We start from the raw sequence: 23,653 nt of genomic DNA on the forward strand, positions 1-23,653 counted from the left end.
GTGTCGTTCCAGATGTAGATTTGATGGCGGCTTTGATCCGGGCGAAGTGTGGCGGGAAAAGGCTCACCGAATTGGCCGGCCTCAGAACCATGAACGATAGGTTCGCCATACGAATCCAGTGGAACAGCGCACCGGAAACCGGGGATGAAGGCAGCGAGTAACTGCAGGGTGAAAAAAGACAAGTGTGAGCGTGTCATCTTGTCGGTGCCTCCGTGCCCTCTGACTGCCCAGAGCGTGTTGCTTGGCTTTAAGCGTCCCGCTGCTGGCGCTGTCGATGCTGTTGCGGTTGCGCTGTGATGAGCCGAAGATACAAATGGGGTGTCGTTCCCGATGTAGATTTGATGGCCGCTTTGATACGGACGAAGTGTGGCGCGAACAGGCTCACCGAACTTGCCGGCCTCAGAACCATGAACGATAGGTTCGCCATACGAATCCAGTGGAACAGCGCACCGGAAACCGGGGATGAAGGCAGCGAGTAACTGCAGGGTGAAAAAAGACAAGTGTGAGCGTGTCATCTTGTCGGTGCCTCCGTGCCCTCTCCTCTGTCTTCCACCCACAGCTTCACAGATAGAGGCATGCTTTTGTAATATTGCTCTAGACCCATGCATTCAATAATTACGTTTCTGCTCTTGTATGGTTCCGCGCTTTTCAGCCGCTCGACTAGGTCGGCCTTTAATATGTATGCAAACTCCGGATACCCCTCGCTATCCTTCTTTCCCGTGTTTCTAAACCTTTGCCGAAAAGCTTCGGCTGAAAGACGGTATTTCTTCAATAGACTAGCCTTAACTTTTGCATAATCATATGCATCCTGTGCACTCATTCTGGCGATTACGGCCGCCGCCTCACATGGCAACAGACAGCAACCACTGTGGCCATGTACTCAGACCGAAGTTCATCTTCTCGTACGCCCTTTCAAAATTTCCTAGGAACAAGCCTATGTCGTTCCCAACCTCAAATGGCTTTAACAGCTTGTCCATGCAGTATGATTATGCCTCACTTGATTGTCCCAGAGCCCCTTCACTTCCTTGAGACAACTTCAAACGTTTACTTTCAAGTTCAAGCTGCATTTTTCTTAACTCGCGATCTTTCTCTCGTTTCTCTCTGTCCCGTTCTTCTCTCTCTGTCTCATTTCTCTTTTTCCCGTTCTCTCTCTCTATCCCGTTTCTATCTTTTCCTAAAAAGTTCAAATCCAATTTCAATGTCCTTCTCACTGGCCCGTTCAGAAATCAGCTGCAATAATTCCGATTTAACATATCTTTGTGTACCTCTAGGCCCAGTTCCTCCCCAACAGTGAACAATTGGTCTCTCATTAGTGTTCTTAACTCCATGATTGCTGCTTTACAGCCTTGTTCGTGCTGGCTAACTGTTGTGTCGGCGATAGCGCGCCTGATAAGCAGACTGCTGTTAGTGCGCATGTGCGCACAAGTACTTATAATGTCTTGCTATGTGCGTGAACCGTTGATTCTAGATGTAACCAGGAGCCCGTAAGCTTCGGGCAATAAACACCGTTTTCCTGTTTGATCCCTTGCCTGGTCACCCACTGACATGAGACACAACACTGGCGACGAGGGTGGGAGCGAAGGCCGCTGTCAGTTTGGTGAAGAAGGCAAGTCTTTTCAAAGTCAGCCTCTGTTCCAAGTTGGACTTTGAAGAATGCTGATTTTGCGGCTGTCTGTGCATGGATAACAAAGAAGCGACAATGCAGTCGACTGGACAGCTTGGCCAGATGGAGTCATTTGATGTTACCGCAAGTGACTGGACGGCATACAAGGAGAGGTTGACATCTTTTCTGATTGTCAACAAGGTTCCTGACAGCGACAAGGTGCACGCATTCCTCAGCATCATCGGCCCGCGAACGTATGGGCTGCTGAAGTCGTTGACGGCGCCTGACCTGCCGTCGACTAAAAGTTTCGAACAGCTGAAGAGCATCTTGGACGCCCACCTGGCCCCAGTGCCGTCCGTAATCGGCGAACGAGCCAAGTTTTACCGCAGAGCACAGCATGAAGGTGAGCCCCTGCCGGAATATGTTGCCGAACTTCGCAAGTTGTCTCAGACCTGCCAGTTTGGAGCCAGTTTAGACGAAGCGCTGCGGGATCGTTTCGTGTGCGGACTGCTCCGTGAGGACGTGCAGCGAGTACTTTTTACCGAGGGCGACACGTTGACGTTCTCGAGAGCAGTGGACCGCGCTCTGGCCATGGAAGCAGCCCGGAAGAATGTCGCCGAGACTCGAGTCGTGGAATCATTGGCCGCACAGCTGCACAAAGTTGAAGACGATAGTAGAGAGGCACATGCTGATCTGTACGAGGTGCAAACGAGAGCTGGTAAGCCGCTACTAGTTTGTTACCGCTGTGGTTCCCCGAGCCACACTCATGCAGTATGCCCTCACATTAACGATACCTGTTTTAAGTGTTCGAAGAAAGGACACATTCAAAGAGCCTGTCGGAGCAGCAACAGGCAATGTCATGACGGGTATAAGAAAAAACGGAGCCTGAAAACGCTAAAAGTTGTGACACAGGAGCCGACTATCAGCATTTCCAAACAAGGGGCTGCCAGCCGCGCTCCCATTTTTGTTAAACTAAACATAAATGATGCACCGGTAGAAATGGAACTCGACACGGGAGCTGCAGTGTCAATCATGCCTTTCAAGCAGTTCAAGAAGCGGCTTCCTTCTACCAGCTACCGATCAACTGACGTCACCCTACGCACCTATACCGGAGCACTCGTCCGACCTTGTGGCGTCGCGGTTGTCAACGTGCAGCATAGTGGACGGACGGCGCAGCTGCCGCTCTACCTCGTCGACCAAGCAGGACCACCACTGCTAGGACGAGAATGGCTACACACACTACGTCTAGACTGGGACAGCATTTGGGGTCTGAACTAGATCTCAAGGTCAGTGTTTGACTCGTCTTCTCGAACGAAGGAAAGGCTCGATTCCTTGCTAGCCAAGTACGAAACTCTGTTCAAGGATGAGCTAGGTGCTATCACAGACGAACGGGCCGAGCTGTTTTTCAAACCAGACCAGCGGCCGAAGTTCCTAAAAGCAAGGAATGTGCCGTTCGCATTGCAGTCAGCTGTAGAAGCCGAGATAGCAAAATTGGTTGAACTAGGAATTCTCACGCCAGTGAATACAGCGGAGTATGCCACGCCCGCAGTGCCCGTGATAAAGAAAGATGGCAGCATACGCCTATGTGGGGATTATAAGACGACGATAAACCCCTCACTTGACATCACACACTACCCGCTGCCTAAGATAGATGATCTACTGGCAGCGCTGGCCGGGGGGCTACATTTTACGAAGATCGATCTGAACAGGGCATACCAGCAGGTATTCATGGCGGAAGAGTCAAAGAAGTACTTGACATTAAACACGCAGAAAGGTCTGTTTACAGTTAACAGGCTACCTTTCGGAATTGCGTCAGCGCCAGGTATTTTTCAGAAAATAATGGACACGATGCTGAAGGGCCTGAGCGGAGTGTGTTGTTATCTCGATGACATTCTAGTCACGGGAAAAACCGCTGAAGAACATTTGATAAACCTAGAAGCTCTCCTGAAACGTCTGTCAGAGCGAGGTGTCAGGGTGAAGAAAGAAAAATGTGCGTTTTTTCAAAACGAGCTCTGCTACCTGGGGCACAAAATAAGTGCGGAAGGAATCGCTGCGTCACCGGACAAAATTGAGGCAGTTATTAAGGCTGCTGCACCGACAACAAAGCAGCAACTGCAGTCCTTCCTAGGTGTCGTCAACTATTACGGGAAGTTCGTACCTAATTTGTCAACTGTCGCTAACCCCTTGTACCGGCCTTTGCAGAAGGACACTTCGTGGTGCTGGGACGACCGCTGCCGCGCAGCGTTCGAGCAAATCAAAACAATGTTATCATCACCACAGGTGCTGGCCCATTACGACCCGGATAGACCATTGAAGCTGGCCTGTGACGCATCGCAGTACGGAGTAGGTGCCGTACTTTCCCACGTTTTCGAGGACGGTAGGTCTCGACCGGTTGCTTTCGCATCGCGCACGTTGTCCGAGTCGGAGAAGAAATACAGCCAGCTTGAAAAAGAGGCATTGGCCATAATTTTTGGCATAAAGAAGTTTCACTACTACATTTATGGTCGATCATTCACTCTAATCACGGACCATAAGCCGTTACAGCAAATTTTGGGACCAACAACTGGGATCCCGCCTATTGCAGCTGCGCGATTACAGCGTTGGGCAGTGACGTTATCGGCGTACAGCTACAACCTTCTCTTTAAGAAGTCAGCCGATAACGCCGAAGCTGATTTTTGCTCCCGGTTGCCGCTTCCCTATGTCAAGGACGAGACGCAAGAAAGCGAAGAAACTTTTTATACATTGCGACTGGCCTCCCTGCCAGTGTCGAGTAAAGAAATCGCGCGTGCCACGCAACGCGACAACGAGCTGGTACAAGTAAAAGAATTCATAAGTACAGGTTGGCCAAGATCCGTCAGTGAAGACAGGCTGAAACATTACGTCACCAGGCGCAATGAATTAACTTTGCATCAAGGATGCATATTGCTCGGAACACGAGTAGTCATCCCCGCAAAACTACAGAGTGCAGTTTTGGAAGAGCTACACGAGGGTCACCCAGGTATCGTTCGCAGCAAGGCGCTCGCGCGAAGTTATGTCTGGTGGCCGTGTATCGAAGCGGATCTTGAGCGTATGGTTCAATCATGTGCAAAGTGCCAAGAACAACGCAGCGCCCCTGGCAAAGCACCACTGCATCCGTGGTCCTGGCCCACAGCGCCGTGGCAACGCATACACATTGATTTTGCAGGACCCTTTCAACAATCCATGTTTCTCATAGTGGTCGATGCCCACTCCAAGTGGCCGGAAGTTTTTGTGATGCCGTCGACTACTACAGAGGCCACAATTCAGTGTTTAAGAGATGTTTTTGCACGTTTCGGTTTCCCCGAGACAATTGTGTCGGATAACGGGCCACAATTCACGTCACAGGACTTCAAACAGTTCGTCCGAGAGATGGGCTGCCGACACGTGCAAACAGCACCCTACAATCCTAGCGCAAATGGGCTCGCGGAACGTTTCGTGCAAACTCTGAAGAATGCGCTGCGAAAGGATGACACGCACCAACCACTGAAGGTAAAGTTAAACAAGTTTCTGCTCGCCTATCGGAACACTCCTCACGCTACAACGCACGAGGCGCCGGCCAACTTGTTGTTGGGTCGACGTTTGCGTACGCGCCTTGACGCGCTCAAACCTGTGGTGGGGGAGAGGGTGGCTTACGAACAGTTCAAACAGACGGTGAACCGACCATGTCGAGTGCGCGAAGTCACTCTTGGTGATCATGTTCTCGCACGCAATTACAGGGGACAGCCAAAATGGATGCCAGCAGTAGTAATGGCCCAGACTGGACCAGTGTCTTTCAAGGTTCGTGTATCAACCTCTTCTGGATGCTTGGAGTGGCGGCGTCACAAGAACCAGTTGCTTCAAAGCACGACAGTGCCTGCGGAAAACGTCGTTCAAGACGATGAGTTCTCCGTGGGGCCACACAGCGACCTCGGATGGGGACCAGCTGCGGAAAACTCCGTTGAAGGCGATGGGTTCGCCGTGGGGCCACACAGCGACCCCGGATCGGGACAAGCCTTTTCAGTACCACCAGCTAGTGTTTCTCTCTCACCACCGACGTCGCAGGCTGACACTGCACGGGGTGACGAGGATCGACGCTACCCAATTAGAAATCGTCGACCACCTGATAGGTTCCAAGCAGGAACGTGAACTTTGATAGTTTCATAATAAAAGCGGAGGAAGTGTTGTGTCGGCGATAGCGCGCCTGATAAGCAGACTGCTGTTAGTGCGCATGTGCGCACAAGTACTTATAATGTCTTGCTATGTGCGTGAACCGTTGATTCTAGATGTAACCAGGAGCCCGTAAGCTTCGGGCAATAAACACCGTTTTCCTGTTTGATCCCTTGCCTGGTCACCCACTGACATGAGACACAACACTAACACACCTAGGTAAACACAACCTAGTTAACAATCAACAATGCAGCTTCCCTACTATTCTGAACAGAACAGCCACAAAATGAAGCCTACAGTGTCAAAGCAAGAACCAAGCACTTCCCGCAGACATAGCACCACATCGCAACGTCCGCCTCACCGCTGTCAGTCAGTTGTAGTGTTTGGGGTCGGGCATGAAATAGATGGCAGCTGGCCCGTGCCGTCGTTCAACTCATCCACGCTGAGGACGTTGTTGAAGGGAAGGACTTGTTCTCATCGATAACGAGGAATATGAGATTTATTTACAAAATCTACATGAAGGGTGGAAAACGTTACAGTGCATCAGTCTAGCATGACTGAAAGAAAATACACATTGCACAGCCGACAACGGCTCCTTAAATACACTCTGTCCTCCCTAGATACCTAGGCGAGGGAAACCGTAGTTCAATCTTCGTCTAATGGGAGCGTCCAAATTCGCCGTAGCCTGTAGCCTTTGAGAGAGAGGGTTTACACACTACTTACGCACATGTTTCAATGAACACACTGAGGTGAAAGGGTTGTCGCAGACAGAGGTCTTGACCCGAGCAGGCGCCTCTTTGATCCCAGAGCTGACCCCGCAGTCAGTGGCAGCCGCGTCTGTTCATTGACTGTGATGGCTTGTGGGGCCCGTGGGACAGCAAAACATCTTCTTCCTGGAGTTCTCCCTCTCCAAACAAACCCTGACGATGATGGCGAATCCACTAACAATACTTGGTCTGCCGACCGCGTCTAGACATGCCAGCGCCGTACGGCTGTTGTCCTTAGAAAGCGAATTGCCGGAGTGGGGTGGGAAGGCTTCGGAGGTCGCTTCTCCGAAGATCGCCAGCCCGCGCAGGCCGATCGTAACACTATTGACAGATTTTTATGCACAATATGCTTCTCTACAGACAATTTCTTTTCGTTATTTAAATTTTTCTATGTTGTATTTTCGTGGCTCGGTTTCGTTTAGTTAGCTTGCTCAACTATAATACATCTCTCCATGGTTATTATGAACCTAGGGTCCCGTTGCAGTCTCTCACTTTGGGACCCTCGTCTGTATATTGTCTTTTACCCATTCACTGTATTTAAAGAATAGTTAACTGAAACTGAAACTAAAACTGAGACACGATGCGCTTTGGTACATCACAAACGGTATTTGGGACAACTTCGGGATGAAAGCATGTGTATGTTAAATAGGAACATATCCAGCAACAGCAGAGAAGCCTCAGAGGTCAAAATTTAGCCTAGAAAATATTTATTCTAAGAAAAGCAGAAGAAAATGTCCTTAATATCAAGGCAGAAGCACCCGATGGATACCCAAGCGAGCTTATCCAAAATATTTGTCCATAGAGTAAGCCATTGTTGACTAATGCCACAGAGCAAGTGATTAGAACGACAAAACCTCTGAGCGGCGTGATAGCAAGATGAGGCTCATATACCATAGTAATGAGTAAAGAAACAAGTTCGCACAGGTAAGTTACAGTAACGTCGGCTATGCATATAATGAGAATGCAAGCCATAAATTTAGAATTGTCGGAGAGGCTGTAGAAAAATGATGTACTGCCGGAACTGCAGGTTGGGTACAGACCACGTATATGCGCAGAGGATAGGTTTGTATTAACTCAGTGCATAGCGATTTCAGTCGCTCAATATAGACGTTTATGGATAGGTATGGAGGGATATGACAGGATTTTGTAGATATGAAGGAAGCCTAGGACAGCGTAGAGGGGAATTGTTACGGGGTATTCTTAAGCACGAAGGCGCAGAGGATAATTTTGTGGATTTGCGGAGCGAGGTATATTGAGGCAACTGAGTACAACTCATACTGAAAGCTGAAAATGTAATGAGTTTGTGAAATTGTGAAATTTGCGAAAAAACGAATAAAGGAAGGATGCCCTTTGTTCCTGTCGTCGTTCATGCGTTATGGTAAGGGCATAGAAAGTGAACTGCAAAAGAGTTATTTCAGGTTTGATTGGTCCTACATGCCTAATAGACGAATGGTGCAATCGAAGGTCCCCGGACTGACGACATAGTGCTGCTAGGGGACCATGCAAGAGCGCCACAGACACTTGAGAATAGGTGTGGAAATGCAGCAACAAACCTAGGCCTTATGTTGAGAACAGAGAAATTGGGAGTCATTATCTTTAATAAGGAAACGAGTGACGTCGTGTCAATTCGACAGCAATTCATACCCGTAGTAAAGTAATAAAGGCACCTTGTCGTATACACACAACATGGAAGGACTTACTCAAGCAAACGTTAAGATAGTGTGAAAATTAAGAGGAAGCGGAATGTAGCAATAAAGAAAGATATGGCACATTGGGCCTAGTATGAGCTAGTGCGTGCAATCTGAAAAGGAGTAATGGTGCCAGCACTAAGCTTCTCAAATGTCCCTCTATGCTTAAAATCTGATGCCTTGTCGGGGTTAGAAGCAAACCAAAGAACGGGAGGCCTCTTTGTTTTGGAAGGCCAAGGTAAACCCACGAATAAGGCAGTGGAGGGTGACACCAGTGTGCCTTATTAGAAGCCATACGAGGCCCAGAGCAAAACTTTTTGTGTTGAAGGACTCAACAACGCAGATAAAAATAAATGGGCGGCTACAGTGCACCTAGATTTACCTGAAAAGCGTGAACAATTAAAGAAAGTAGGCAACCAAGTGCATGGTAATTGAAAGTGCAAACAGACAACCAAGATTCATCAGAACGAAAATGACAGTTATCACAACGATTTTGATGCAAGGAAGGGAAAAGAGAAGTTCATGGAGATTTACAAGAATGCGAAGGAAAAATTAGAAGGGAAAAAATTCGTTCCATCACACAAAGGGCAGTGCAGAAAGCAGGTCACACCGGAAAAAAATATTCGAAACAAGATGAGGCTGTAAGCTGCAGTGAAAATCCGGAGACCACTGAACACAACTAAATCTTGATAACGTCGCTGCCTTTCACTTCTTGTTTTTCTTCCCTCTCTCCAAGCGCAATGCGAATGGATAACGACAGCAAATTAGTAGGCAGCTATACGAAGCATGGATAGTACTTTTATTGGCCATATTAACTTGTAAACATTCGCTTACTAACCAAATTAACAATAATATAATGTGTGAGCTCGACTGAACAAGGACGCAGAAAGAAACAAACACATAGAGACAGTGCTTTCTCTATGTGTCTCTTTCCTTCTACGTCCTCGTTAAGTGGCGCTCTCACATTCTAACATCGATTCAAACACATCACTGTCACTCACTGTCAAAATGATGGAGAGAGGAATCATGCCAGCAGCAGTGATGCACTTGATCGTCTTGTATCTCTCGCTTCAGCGTGAACGAAGCGTCGAAAGAACTGCGCATACGAAGCAATCGGCACTACGCGGACTCTGCAAATATTGCAGATGGCTTTGAAGACGAGGCCCATGCGGGCACGCCTTTTGGCCATGTCGCGCAGATCGCTTTCAATATAGAATGGCCGCGCCGTATGCAGCATCCGCCTGAGAACCCCCTTCCTCCATCACATCCCCTCCCCAACCCTCCCTCGCCTAACCCCGTGCTTCGCGTGCGACAGGAGAGGGCGCGCATACGGCCTGCCGTCTCCATTCGCACACACAAGAATGAGTTGCGTTCGCCGGCTCACCCTCGCAAGCTTTCACTACATAAGCCGTGCGGCGCGCAGCGAAGATTTTGTCGCCGTTGGAATTAATACTGAACCTCACAGCGACATCAACGCCGACGACAGAAATTCACCTGGAGGGCCCACATAATTGTTATTCTAGAAATATCTCATCGATGATAACGAGCGCAGCAGACGCTTAAAGAAGACAATAACAAATAGAGCGCGAGGAAAGAAGTGGAGGAAGAGGGTACAGCGAAAGCACGTGAAGCAAAGTGGCGGAAAATATGGGGAAATGGCGAGAAGGAAACCGGAGTGCCGCACTAGACGTGCTCCATGAAGGCACCCGGCTACGAGATGGGCCGTTGTAGCTTGCGCCGTCAAGCGTTCGCGTATTTGCAATTGTTAGTAGGTACAGCGGGGTTGGCACTATCGGAGGCGCCAGTCGTTTATGTTCATGCGCGAGTGAGAGTTGGTGCGAGAGAGAAAATGTAGGGGCTTTTGCTCCTTGAATGTATGACTGTGCCTAGGCAGTACGGAGGAGTTTCTTAGCGCCTGTTGTATGCGTTTGTCCCTCGGCGTGCCGGCATTGCGAAGTCTGATCGAGTTCGTGTGCGCTCGGACGCTGGCTGCCGGCGCGGTGAATAGGTGATAGCATCGCAGATGTTTCCGCGGTAGCAGTAGGGACCGTAGAAGAGGCCGATTCGCATATATTCAAAATATAGAAGGCACCGCGGCTTAGTAACCGCGGTTGAAAGCGAGTGGGTGAAAGGGCGCCGGAGAAACTCGACGGCCCCGCAACCGCTAAAAGAATGCGCCGCGCCCTCTAACGCGTTTTACGCTAACCTAACCTAAGGTTAACCTAATATAACGTTAACCTAAGCTAGCGTTAACCCAACCTAACGAGGCCGAGAGAGACAAGAATGTTCACGACGTAGCCGTTGTAAGAAGACGCCGCGCCACGCCGGTTATTACGCTAACCTAGCGTAACGCAACGCTAAGGTAACTTAACCTAAAGTAACGTTTACCTAACCTAACGTAACATAACGTGGCCGAGACGCAGAGACAATAATCCGACCGGCATGACTGCTGTGACGCCGCGGCACCGTAACGCTTTTCACGCTAACTTAACGTAACCTAAGCTAACCTAAACCTAACCTAAACATAACCTAATGTGGGCGAGACGCAACGCCAGTAATCCTCACGGCGTGACATCAGGCAACAGCGTTCAACCGTGGTTGCTAAGGCACTGTGCGTTTATTTCACTCAAGGGGGAGCACTCAAAAATGCTCCTGAAAAGTCCAGGAGAGCAGGCCCAGCCTCTACTGCGGCTCTTATTGCTCCCCCGGGACAATCGTTTTTTATTTCTTTTTTTTTTAAGGCAGTGTGCCGTAAGGTGCGACAAAGTTATAATGCGGCATGACTGACTCAGCACCAGCGCAGCACGCACGAGAAAGTCTCTCCGTCGTACCTTCAGACCCAGCGATCACCGAATTGGGTGTCAGTGCGCGCTGGTTCACCTGTTTCACCGGGCCGGCAGCCAGCGTCCGAGCGCAAACTCGAACCCCCTTCGCCATGCCGGCATACTTAGGGACAAGCGCACGCTACACGCGCAAAGAAACTTCTCCACCGGAGTGGCTAGGCAGAGTCGCACATTGAAGGAGCAAAGGCCCCTGGCTTTCTCGCACCTGCTCTTACTCGCACCTGCGCAGAAACGTCGAGCGCCGCAAGAAGCGTCACGTCCCGCCTTACCTACTAGCAATCGTGAAAATGCGACCCGTCGCCGATGAAGTCATTCCTTAGGCGTGATGCAAGCGCCTCCACCGACACCATATACGGAAACAAAGTGCTGGCACGCGCTTGGGACCCACTGCGAATGCGCAACTTCGCCTGCACCACCACCGCTAGAGAACAGCGAGAATACAGAGGTGCACGCCGCCGAAGCAGAAGCAAACCGCCGAACACGCATCTCTTAATTTCTCCAACCACGAAGCTTCCTTGAAAACCATCAAGGACTGAGAGACGATGGTGTTTTGAAAAAATAATTTGTGGGGAAAATAAATAGCGTTCAGGTCACTGTGCATGTGTGCGCGTCTCTCCCAAATTCTTTGCCTCAGTATATCGCGAATCCAAAACACATAAAGGGCTGCGCTCAAATTTCGCATTACGGATTACGGTAATCATCGGTGAATTCTTTCCTCGCACTCTTTTCATCCTGTAAACGCACAAAAAACTCGGGCCAGCTGTCATTCAAGTTTGGTAATCTCATTTAGCCAGCAACTGTTCTTCTGTTGCTTTCTTCAGCAAGAACAGCGTGCTTCAGCATACTTCAGCAAGTAGAAACTTTGTTATGCTTTCTTGTCTGTAGGCAAGTGGTGCCTTCAGGGTTAAACTTGCCGTATGACAAACAAGTCAGGCTATCCAGCTATTACAACGTAACCGGCCAGTCTACACGATTCAGCAAGGCAATTAAAAATAGCAAAGCTTTAAAATATTTCTATTTTATGCGCATGTCTCTGGAAAGTTATTTCTGGAAGTTAGAGAAAAGCGCGCGATGTAGCGTTGTTTAAGAAAGACGAGTACTCGGCTGAAATTTCGTTGTTTATCTTCGACACCACCACTTTCGACAGGGACAAGTAGGAAAGAACAGAGATAATGTCCTCGGTTCTCCATACATGCCCCTGTCACTGATGGTGCTGGTAAAAGGGACTGAAACCAACTTAGTATTCATGGCCTATAAACAAAGAAATCTTGCGACAACGGATTCATTGCTGAATTTCAGGTCCGAGTAATAATTCCTAAGCAAACATGCTAAATTCACAGGTTGGCGTTGCTTTGGCCACATGTATTTTTTTTCGCAGACCAGATGGCACAGATATCAGGACGGTGTATAATAATTTCCTCAAAACGTTCCAATTACCAGCGCCAGATATACAGAAAGAACTTGATATGTGGGATCATATGTAGCACACAAAGGAGTCCCTTATAACAGGGTTTAACTATTTCTACGCAATGGGAAAGCCGTTAATGGCAAAACCCAACTCACGTGTAGCGTGTTGTGATTCTTGAAGTAGAACAATGAGTAGTAGTATCCGGCTGGGAAACCAGGGTGATCCGGTTCCTCATAGCCGACCCACGTTGTGCCGCCCGTATTGGCAATGGAAATAAGCCCAAACCTGTCCTTTGACGTTAGAGGTGCATATCCAACTTGGTAGCAATTAGGCCTTACTCCAACCTGCGGGCAGAACCTGCACCAGAGTGTGTGTGAGCTTTAAGCGAATTGGGAGCCAAAATGGCACGATGGCGATTGCTATGCATGCATTGGGGTGTGCGGGCATTAGAGCTGCGGTTGAATTAATGGTTAGTGATTTATATGCGTTTACGCAAAGCACGCAATTTGCACAAGTGCTCCGTAGTTCTTGAGTGGCCTCAAGGGCATAATATTGCGTGAGTGGAAACGCTTATCTTTTCGGGAAGACCAGCTTACCCAGAGCACAATCCATAGCATGTTTGCAACTGAATGAATCGGGCAAGGACGATGTATGTAGTCTACGAAAGAAAGATCTAATGGTTGTATACAACGGTCTGCACCGATAATGCACCGACATTGATAAAAGGGGAATTGAACACATCCGTACAATTTCTGACGTCAATAATTCTAATCTGGAAGACGCGGTATTCATAAGCAAACACGCTAAAATTACATATTGTTGGCGTAGCTTTGCCCACGTGTATTTTTTTTTTTTCGTAGACTAGATCGCAAAGATATCAGGACGGTGCATAATAATTTCCTCAAAACATTCCAATTACCAGCGCCAGATATACAGAAAAAACATTATATGTGGAATCATATGTAGCATACAAAGCAGTCCCTTATAACAGGGTTTAAGTGTTCTCTTACTACCTGCCAAAATTCCATGTCACGTTCTCTTTTTTTACTGAACGGTGGCATAAAACAGAAACACCATTACGTATTCGTGTATGCCAAGTCACAGGCTCAAATCGCCATAACCGATAGCAGTTTCATGACTTGTTAGCGCAACTAAATGAAGCAAAAAATAACACTGGGAAGAGAGGAGACCTACGCTACACACTGCACGTAATTACAAATGTCTGTTATGCATTCTAAAGGCAAACCGTTTTCGTGACATGATTTGGCCAAAGCATGGCTTATGCAATCACAGTACATTGGCAATATTTTACAGTATACAAATTCCAAGCTGGTTTTGGTGAAACGCGTCTACTTTGTAAATAAGACAGAGGAATATTTTATTATGTTCTATCATTTTGGGGAAATAACAATTTTCAACAAAAGTTCGCTATGGATCAGGCACTCCATTTCTTTGTTTGCAGATAAACTGCCGGAATGACGGTGCCTCGCATGTTTGCTTTGAGTGCTTGCCCAGTACGATACTTCTTCCTGTTACACATTTAAAAATTAAAAACTTAAAATTCTTAAAAATTGGGCGTCTGATCTTCTCGTGGGGTGCGGGAGTTGGCTGACGTTAATTGGCACTTAGAGAAGCGGCATTTATTTACAACATGTACAGGAATAGAGCAAAGCAAAATATCAGTAAAAAGTTATTGACGGTGGGCAGCAAATATTCCGCTGCGCATCGCGGCAAGAAGAACGTCTCTGTCTTTCTTATAGTTTTCTGTCTTATAACCCTTTCAGTCTCTCCGGGTAAGGTCATTTTCAGCCACTCGTCAAGACCATGCAGGTGTCGACATTTTTATCCAATCGGCCAGCCCGTACAGATGTCATGTTCATCAAATCGTAGAGCCCACGCAAATGGCAGTCGTGTTCGGCCGCTGGGGACGCTTCATGGGCTGGATGGATGGATGAATGGATGGTATGAGCATCCCCTTTGGAACGGGGTGGCAGGTTGCGCCACCAAGCTCTTGTCATTATATTGCCTAATGCCCTGCCTACGTTAAAGGAAAGAAAAAAAGAAAAGCAGGACATAATACACGATGAATTTGCATCAACAAACTTTGTGAACCCCTATTGGGAACATGGCTTTTGCACGCCCCCTTTGTTTGTGGCTTCCCTACTTTTCTTCCACCAATCTTCCGATCGCATCTTACTAATCTCTATTGCGGACACGTGTAATTTCCCCCTTGTCGCTGAACCCAAGGGGTTGATGGAGGCGAGAGGAGCCTAAATTGACGGCTGGGCAGATACCTTCCCGTTCCAATAAAACGTGCTCCATCGTTTCCCCAGCTTTACGGCAGCTAGCAGACACTTCGTCTTCCTTGTTGTATCTCACTTTATAAGTGCGTGTTCTAAGGCATGGTGGTCTCGCTTCTAAACGTAGTGACCTTCTCCTTGAGTTATCCTAAACTACATCTTTCATGATTTCGTCTGTAGTCCTAAGTAGTTACTCATAGCAGGTTTCTTTTCCCGCAAGGCAGGAGATTATCGAGCCTGTCTGGCTTTCCGCTTGGCGCTCTCTTTAGCCATGTTGCTCACCATACCGGTCGCATATTTGCTGGTAAGCTCCCTAGCTCTTTTCCTCCCCTCTGAATCAATGTTTTTCGTGTACAAATATCTGAACCTTCTGAGAGCCCATTTACATCCTTCAATATTCCTCACTCGTTCTTCATAATCACTTTTACTGTGCGCTTTCCTCACTTCAAAACTTAGCCAGCCCATACCTTCCTTGCACAGCTTCAATTGTAGTCTTCCCGTGAGCGCTCAATGCCAGGTGTCTTAGGGACTTTTCGTTGTCTCTGAGTCACGATTTTACCTCTGCCTTCAAGCAAACAACCGCATTTCAATACGTAAGTCCTTCAACCATTACTACTTTCGCCATGCCCTGGAGAACTTCGTGCCTATTGTATCGCCATAGCGCTCTGTGTTTCATTAGCGTCGCATTTCTCTTCCCGTTTGCTGTCATTGTAATTTGCTGTATTTCCTGTTCGTGGAGGAGATCAAGAAGTGTTTTGGCGCTTCGAATGCTAAGAAAAAAACAAGCGCAATTAGCGTTAGCTCAGAGGGCTCAGGTCCCTGGAGAGACATGCACTACATTCATCAAGGAAGTTCTGAAACTGTGCAAGACCCCAAACTCTCGAACGTCAGAAGATACGGAGATAAGGTGGGACACGTTTTATAAAAAAAAATCGCGGAAGCGGTATCTAACTTCTTCATTGGAAAAGACAACTTGGAAACCGTATCAGACGTGATGTGGCACTGCCGTACCTTCAAAACACTCAAGAATCGTCCAATTAAACCGAAATTTGGACAGCTAGCTAACTTCACTTCACTTCACTTTATTACCTTAAAAACCCCATTGGAGGGGTATTACATAAGGGGTGGTTAGTAAAATAAACATTAGAAACAGGCGTTCATTTTGAGATATGGGTGACAACAGCGTCGGTTAAGGCAGATGGGCTTGTGATGGCTGCGATGGCGTGTGGAAGGCCGTTCCAGTCCCTTGATGCTCGAATAAAATATGGTGCTTGAAAAGTGGTGATCCAGGCACGTGCGCGTGCAACGTGAAGCGGATGACCGGTGCGATGAGATATGTATGAAGGGGGCGGATGTACGGTGGGTGATTTAGGGGGCTGAAAAAAAAATGAATGGAAGGGAGAGAGGGTGTAGCCTGTCGACGGAAAGAAAGCGTTTCCACGCCAGATTCCGCTTTCATCGATGAAATGCTGATATCGTACGAATATGAAGATTGAATGAACCTAGTAGCACGATATTGCACAGCCTCAAGGGCATTTATGATATAAATCTGATGCGGGCTCCAGATGGGAGATGCATACTCAAGTTTTGATCTTACATATGATTTATAGGCCAATGCTTTTACTTGTTGTGGTGTATGACGCAGATGTCGCCTGAGAAATCCCAGTGATCTAATAGCAGCTGAGATGATGTTACTAGTGTGCACGGGCCAGGACAGATCACAAGATAGGGTGACACCGAGGTATTTGAATGATTAGACTGGTTCTATTGGAACATCAGCAATGGAATAGCTAAATGTGGGGGGGTTACGGCAGCGAGTGAAAGACACGAGTTTACATTTGTTATAGGATTTAGGTTCATTAGCCAGCGATTACACCATTCTTGTACACTATTGAGATCGTTCTGGATGAATGTATGGTCAGATGTGTTGGTAACTTTGCGGTAGATTACACAATCATCTGCAAACATACGAATGCTACATGATACATGCGTTGGTAGATAGTTAATGTAAATTAAAAGAAGTGGTCCTAAGACGGATCCCTGGGGGACGCCTGATGTTACTGGGATTCTGCTAAAATAATGGTTATTAACAAAAACAAACTGAGAGCGGTTAGTCAAGAATGCTTCCATCCACTTTAGTTCGTTGGGGTGCAAGTTTAACTGCGACAATTTTAGCAGCAAATGTTTATGAGGAACTGTGTCAAATGCTTTTGCGAAATCAAGGAATATGGCATCAGTCTGAAGGCTACTGTCAAGGTTAACGTGCAGGTCGTGAAGTAATATTGCCAACTGTGTTTCGCAAGAACAGCCTTTTCGATATCCATGCTGACAAGGGTGAAAAAAACAGATTTAGTCTGAAAAGTTCATGATATGCGAGTATATGACGTGTTCCATGATTTTGCAGGGGACACTAGTTAATGATATACGACGATAATTTAATTGGGTGTCTCGGTTGCCTAATTTGAAGACTGGAACGACCTTGCCCACTTTCCAGTCGGATGGTAAGATGCCTGTAGAGACTGACTGCGAAAACAACAAAGTTAGGTACGCAGCAGATACATGGCTCATATTTTTTAAGAGTTTGGAATTAACATCATCTACAGCTGCTAACGATGAAAGCTTGATGTTATCAATGATTGAGGTGATCCCGTTTGCCGATAATATAATTGGCGACATACGCGCAGTTATGTTAGTAGATGTGGGAAGATCTGGAGTTCAAGTCTCGTTAGTAAATACAGAGAAAATGCTGCGTTACAAATGTTAGCACACTCGCTGTCGCTGACCACTTCGGCATGTGCATTTAACACGCTGATCATGCGCGCCTCCTGGGGGTTTATTATTTGTCAAAATTGACGAGGGCTGTTCGTAAGCATTTTAAAAAATTAAATTAAATTATGGGGTTTCACGTGCCAAAACCACTTTCTGATTATGAGGCACGCCGTAGTGGAGAACTCCGGAAATTTCGACCACCTGGGGTTCTTTAACGTGCACCTAAATCTAAGTACACGGGTGTTTTCGCATTTAGCCCCCATCGAAATGCGGCCGCCGTGGCCGGGATTCGCTCCCGCGACCTCGTGCTCAGCAGCCTAACACCATAGCCACTGAGCAACCACGGCGGGTGTAAGCATTTTAGGCAGTTCATCGTGGAAAAAGGAGAATTTAGCATTCCGCATAGCCCTCAGATAATCGTCTTCGGCCACAAAATATTTCCGACAAGCAGAGGGGTGTCCGTTCAGTATGGCTGAGCGGAAGAGACGTTTCTTTTTATTTTCAAGTAGCTTAATTGTTTTAGTGAACCATGGCTTGTTTCGCTTTTCGCGGAACGTTATTCTCGGTATGAACTGATCAACGAGATCACCTAGCTTGTTTTTAAATATTGACCAGTTTTCATTAGTAGAGCGCGTAGAAGATAACCTCACGAACGTAGGAAGAAATGCGCTCAGATCACTATTAATTGCATCATAATTCCCTTTATTGTACAGACGGACTGTTTTGCCGGCTAAATTGCGTTTTACAGGTTGAAACGAAAATGTGTCGTGAATTACTTTGTGGTCGCTGACTTCAGGTAGATACGCTATTGATGACAACCTTTCCGGATTACTGGTTAGGATGAGATCTAAGATGCTAGAAGTGCTCAGTGCAACGTGTGTAGGCTCGGATACAAGTTGGGTTAAATTAAAATTAAGGAAGAAATCCACAAAATCTCTGGCAGGCCCACTGCCCATAGTTATGAGGACGTCATTGCTCCAATCTATTTGAGGAAAATTAAAATCGCCAAAAAGGAGGACTTCTGCCTGTGGGTGTTGATTACTAAGGTCACTCAGACTGTTATTAAGTTTAAATGTGAAATCTGGAACATTATTTGGAGGCCTGTAGCAAACACCTAGAATAATAGTATGGGGGGAAGCGGCGTGAATAATTAGCCCTAATACTTCAAGATCAGATGTGATGTTTTTTGCTACGGAGCACGATAACTGCTGGTGCATAGCAATAAGTACACCGCCCCCCCCCCCCCCCCCCCCGCATGCCTTTGCGATCCTTTCGATAGACATGAAATTCTGGTAGGTGGGCTAGTACTTCTGTATCTGTTATATCTTCCGTTAGCCAGTTTTCGGTTATCACCATTGTATTACTGTTGGATGATAAAACAAGGCTGGAAAAAGCGTCACGTTTTGAAAGGAAACTGCGTGCGTTGGTAAAGATTACAAACAATGATACGTTAGATTTTGGCTTAACACTGCAACAGACATTTTTACAACGGGGAAATTGCTATATTATTTCTTTGACAGACTGCGTTTGCTCGTCGTAGACGTAGCGCTTATGGCCCATATGCAGTGTTTTGAATCGCGAAGAAGAAGGTAGTGATTTGCTTTTCGCGAAAGTTATGAGACGCCTGCGAGCGTTTCGTACGGAACGAGAGAAATCCTCTCCAACGCGGAAGCTGGTTCCTTTGAACTTGCGGCCGTTAGAAAGAATCAATTCTTTTGTTTTATGAAAGGTAAATTTTGCTATGATTGGACGGTAGCGGTTAGTACCTGTGCGATGACCGAGACGATGTGCGCGCTCAATTTCTTTCAGATCGATACAAATATTCAAATGATCGTGGCAGTGCTTGATGATATGTTGCTTGGTCTGGGCAAACGCCTCTGATTCAGTTGATTCAGGGAGCCCATAAAAATAAGATTATTGCGTCGTGACTGGTTCTCGGCGTCATCAATACGCGTTTGAAGCCTGTGTAACGCGGTGGCGACTTGAGCGGTACACATTTTCACGGTTTCAAAGTCGGAGCGTAGGGAGACAAGATTTTGATAATACCCCTCTAGATCAGTCATACGTTTGCCAATAGCAGCAATAGCTTTGTCCGTCGACAATAAATGAACTTTCAAGTCTTGAACCTGACTGATTAATTGCGACTGACCATCAAACAAGTTCTTCAATTCAATTAGTAAAGAACCGGAGTTCGGGCCCGGGTTGCTTTCAACATCGCCTGACATCATCAACAAGGCACGAATTACGTGAGAACACTCAAGAGCTAGAAGAAGGCAGCAGTGCGGGCTCGGCAGCTGAAGCAGGAAATAATTGCTAGACTTCTTAGAAAAAAGACTGTAAGCTTTACCTACCTGCATGACAAGATTGAATGGATTAGCGATCTGCGTCTGTGCACAGCCGCCGAGCCCACAAGGCGCCACTGACAGTGTCTGCTCTATTATTGTTGATGACCGGAAAGGTGGTGACCGGAAAGTTGATGTCGATGACGGCAGGTTTGTCCACGCTGCATCGAGCGCCACCGTCTTCGGTAGCGGCGTCGTCGAAAACGCAGATCTGCCGCTCCCGACGAAATCCAGGGGCTTGAAGGGTGGTGCAGTTGAAAATCCAGGGGTGCACAAGAGGGATGGATGACAGGCAATCCTTTCATGTTCGCCTGACCAAGCACGATATTGCAGCGGAGCTGCCAGGCAAGCCGTCGCAAGAGCTTGAAGCAACAGGCGCACGGATGCGCCCTGAAACACATGCATGACAAGATTGAATGGATTAGCGATCTGCGTCTGTGCGCAGCCGCCGAGCCCACCTGACGTGATGACTGCGGCCAGTGTGGACACGAGTTCTCCAACATACTTATCGTTCGCCATTAGTCAGATTGTCCGTGAGGAGCTCCTTCGACGCGAAGAACAAGCACGTTGTGTGGCGCCGTTTGTGCGACCCCCTCGGCTCCTTGGCAGCACTCGAGAAACGCTGCGGATTTTGGCAGCTATAGAGACGGCCCGCATTATGACCTGAGTGAACCATCTTATAACGATTCTTTTGACCGAAGCCTTGATCAGCGCCCACGCTATGTTCGTTCTTGACGACGAGCCCCTCCCTATGACTTATAAGGTGAGAATATTCGTTATTCTCCACGCACGGTCGCAGCAGAACATTCTCACCAGCATTCCGAAGTTCGCCCTATGCCAGTGTTCTGCAGCTGTGACACACCTGATCAGATAATTGGATACTGTAACTGTAGCATAGCCACGGCACGCGGCCCGAAATATTACGAGGCACAGACCGCTCGAACATAGCAGACGTTTACTTAGGGGCGTGTGATAGCTTTTATCCCCTGAAGTGAGAAGGGAAGTGGGAGCGGAAAAAAGGAACGGAAGTATAGCGCATGCGCAGAACTCTACCATGACGAAGACGCAACACCGCCCTCTCCTCAAAAATGGAACCGTTGCATTGGCTTGCGCTGCCTCATTGACCCGTGCAGGACTTGCTGCGAAGCTTCGGCCTCAAGGTAGTTGGGAAAGGAAGGGTGCGAGGCCGAATGCTGTCGTCCGCAATTTGGGCTGTATCTGGAGAATTACCTGGGGCGGCCGCTTCCAAGGAAGTGGCTGCATTGGTGCAGGTGCTGGGACCTGGCGTCTGGCTGGACCCTGGACCATGAGCAGTCGTATCGGTGCCCGGAAACCTTTGGGATGAATCCGAGCGGCGGCGCACCTGATCGACGTGCCGATTGACGATGGCAATGGGGGTCTCTACGGTTACCATCCGTGCTCCGGTCGCCGATTTGACACGACTAGGGATCCACTTCTCTGCCTGTCCGTAATTCTGGACGTACACGCTGCTGCCTGGCGCCAGTGTCCAGTCGTGGCTCCCCTCAGTTGTACCTGCAACATTCACAGGTAAGCAGGTGTCTAAACGCGATCTTATTTGATACCCCAGGAGGATCTCTGAAGGCGATTTCCTAGTCTTCAGAGGTTTTCGTCTATAATTGAACAGTAGCCTTCCAATCGCCGAGATCACCTCCCTTTATTTTCTGAATACACTGCTTTATCGTTCACACCGGCCTTTCAGCAGCTCCGTCTGATTGTGGATGAAAAGGTGCCTTGCACAGATGCGCGATGATGTTTGCTGTAAATGTGGAAAATTCCTAACTCGTGAACTGTGTGCCGTTGTCCTATACTATTCTACGTGGCACACCAAAAGGGGCAAATATGCTCCTCAGAGCCATTATTCTTATTTCCACGTTTGCATGCTTCATAGGAATTGCTTCGATCCATTTGGAGTGCGCGTCCACTACAACTAGGACCATCTTCCCGGTTACGGGTCCTGCAAAGTCGATATGGATCCGAGATCACCGTTCTTCCGTCTTCGGCCAGTTTAGGGAGGTGCGACCGGTGGCATAGGTAAATTTGCTATGCAATTCTTAGAGTTGGCCGCGCGTTGCTCTGTGTTGCGGTCAAGTCCTGGCCACCAAAATAAGGAGCGTGCCACGGCTTTCATAGCCGATGATCCTCGGTGGGTTTAGTGAAGAAGTTGCAGGAAACTCTCTCTGGCGTCACTTGGTATGACGACACGATTACCCCAGTATACGAGGTCGTGGGCCAAGGACAATTATAGCCTACGCTCGTAATAAGGTGCTAAATCGGGCTTTACGTTTGTCTTGCTTCGTGGCCAACCGCGCAACACGTAATCTGGAACCTTACGCAATGTCGAGTCGCCGTCCGTTAGATCCTTCAGTTCGCGCGTTGAGACCACACCATATTTACGTTGTTGATGGAGTGAAACAGAACTGCTCCGACCCCGAGCGACGACGCATCGCACTCTAGCTTGAGTTCCTTTGCAGTGTCGAAATGCCCAAGAATTGGAGCATTTTTCAGACCTTCTTTTGCTGCATCGAAGGCAGCCTTTTGCGGTGCGCTGCATTCCCACCGCGTGTTCTTTTCGAATAGTTTATACAGCGGTGCTAGGTACGTCGACATGTTTGGCAAAACTTTCGTGTAGAAAGTCAACTTTTCTATAAATGACCGCAGTTCGGTCACGTTCCGCGGATAAGGTGTGCGCATGATAGCTTCCACGTTGTTTTCTATTGGATGAAGGCCCTCGCCGTCAATGCGATGTCCGAGGTATGCAACTGCCGATTCTCTAAATTTACATTTTTCATACTGTAACTTAAGCCCATGATCACGAAAACGCTCGAAGACGACTTTCAATCGCTTTCCGTTATCGCCTTTCTTTTCGGACACGATTACATCATCAAGATACGCTTGAACGCCCGGTAAGTCATTGATAATAGTGTTGATTTTTCTCTGGAAGATCGACGGTGCAGACGATATTCTGAACGGGAGCCGATTGCAGGAAAATAAGCCTTTGTGCATATTGATTACGCAAAGTTTGCGCGCGACTTCCTCTAGAGGCACCTGACTGTAAGCGTCTCGCAAGTCGAGGGTGCTGAAACATTCACCGCCACTTAAAGCTGCGAACATATCCTCAATTACAGGAATAGGATACTGTTCGATTGCGCAAACCGGGTTCAATGTAACTTTAATAGCACCAGAACTTCGTACCGAGCCATCCTTTTTTAACGCCGGCACTATGGGCATTGCCCGATTCGAATGGCTGACTGGCGATAAGATGCCGAGGGAAAGGACGAGTCGGTCCAGCTCCAAAGCTACCTTGTCGCGTAAGCATAAGGAACAGATCTCGCCTGACAAAAACTTTGGTATTGCTCAATCTTTGAGGTTCAGGCTTGCTGGAGGACCCTTCATTAGGCCGAGTTCCGTGGTAAAGATGTCCTGGTAGTCTGTGAAAATGGCCTTGACCTTGCAGGTGTCCATTTCACTCGTTTCTGTGGCTCCGCAGGCCGGTGTCACATGTAGCACCGGAGCGCCAGCGTTGTCCAGCAGCGTCAGCAGATTCCTTCCGCATAGGCTTGGCCCTTCGCAGTAGCGCATTGTGAGGGGACAGTCTACGAGCTCGTCTTTGAAGCCTACACATAATGTCAGGTCGCCCAGCACCAGTAACCGCCCTGCGTAGCAAAACAACTTCACACGTGACGGCTTCAAAGCAAGCCAATGGTTTCGGTGCTTCATGTACAGTTCCCGAGAAATGACACATACTGGC

General features: G+C 47.8%; 1 protein-coding gene across 7 annotated transcripts in view; it reads right to left on the bottom strand.

Annotated features, from left to right (window-relative positions):
• Positions 1-23,653, bottom strand: part of LOC140219018 (uncharacterized) — a 308,514-nt gene that overhangs the window by 128,064 nt on the left and 156,797 nt on the right. For 6 of the 7 annotated variants that reach the window (XM_072288860.1, XM_072288862.1, XM_072288861.1 and 3 more), the window contains one exon: positions 12,629-12,830. The exons of the other annotated variant lie outside the window; for it this stretch is intronic. In XM_072288860.1, the coding sequence (XP_072144961.1) occupies positions 12,629-12,830 (202 nt within the window). The remainder of the gene's footprint in view (positions 1-12,628; positions 12,831-23,653) is intronic. 7 annotated transcript variants of the gene reach the window in all.

Source organism: Dermacentor andersoni, chromosome 6 (genome assembly GCF_023375885.2).
Source record: "Dermacentor andersoni chromosome 6, qqDerAnde1_hic_scaffold, whole genome shotgun sequence".
Classification (NCBI taxonomy): domain Eukaryota; kingdom Metazoa; phylum Arthropoda; class Arachnida; order Ixodida; family Ixodidae; genus Dermacentor; species Dermacentor andersoni.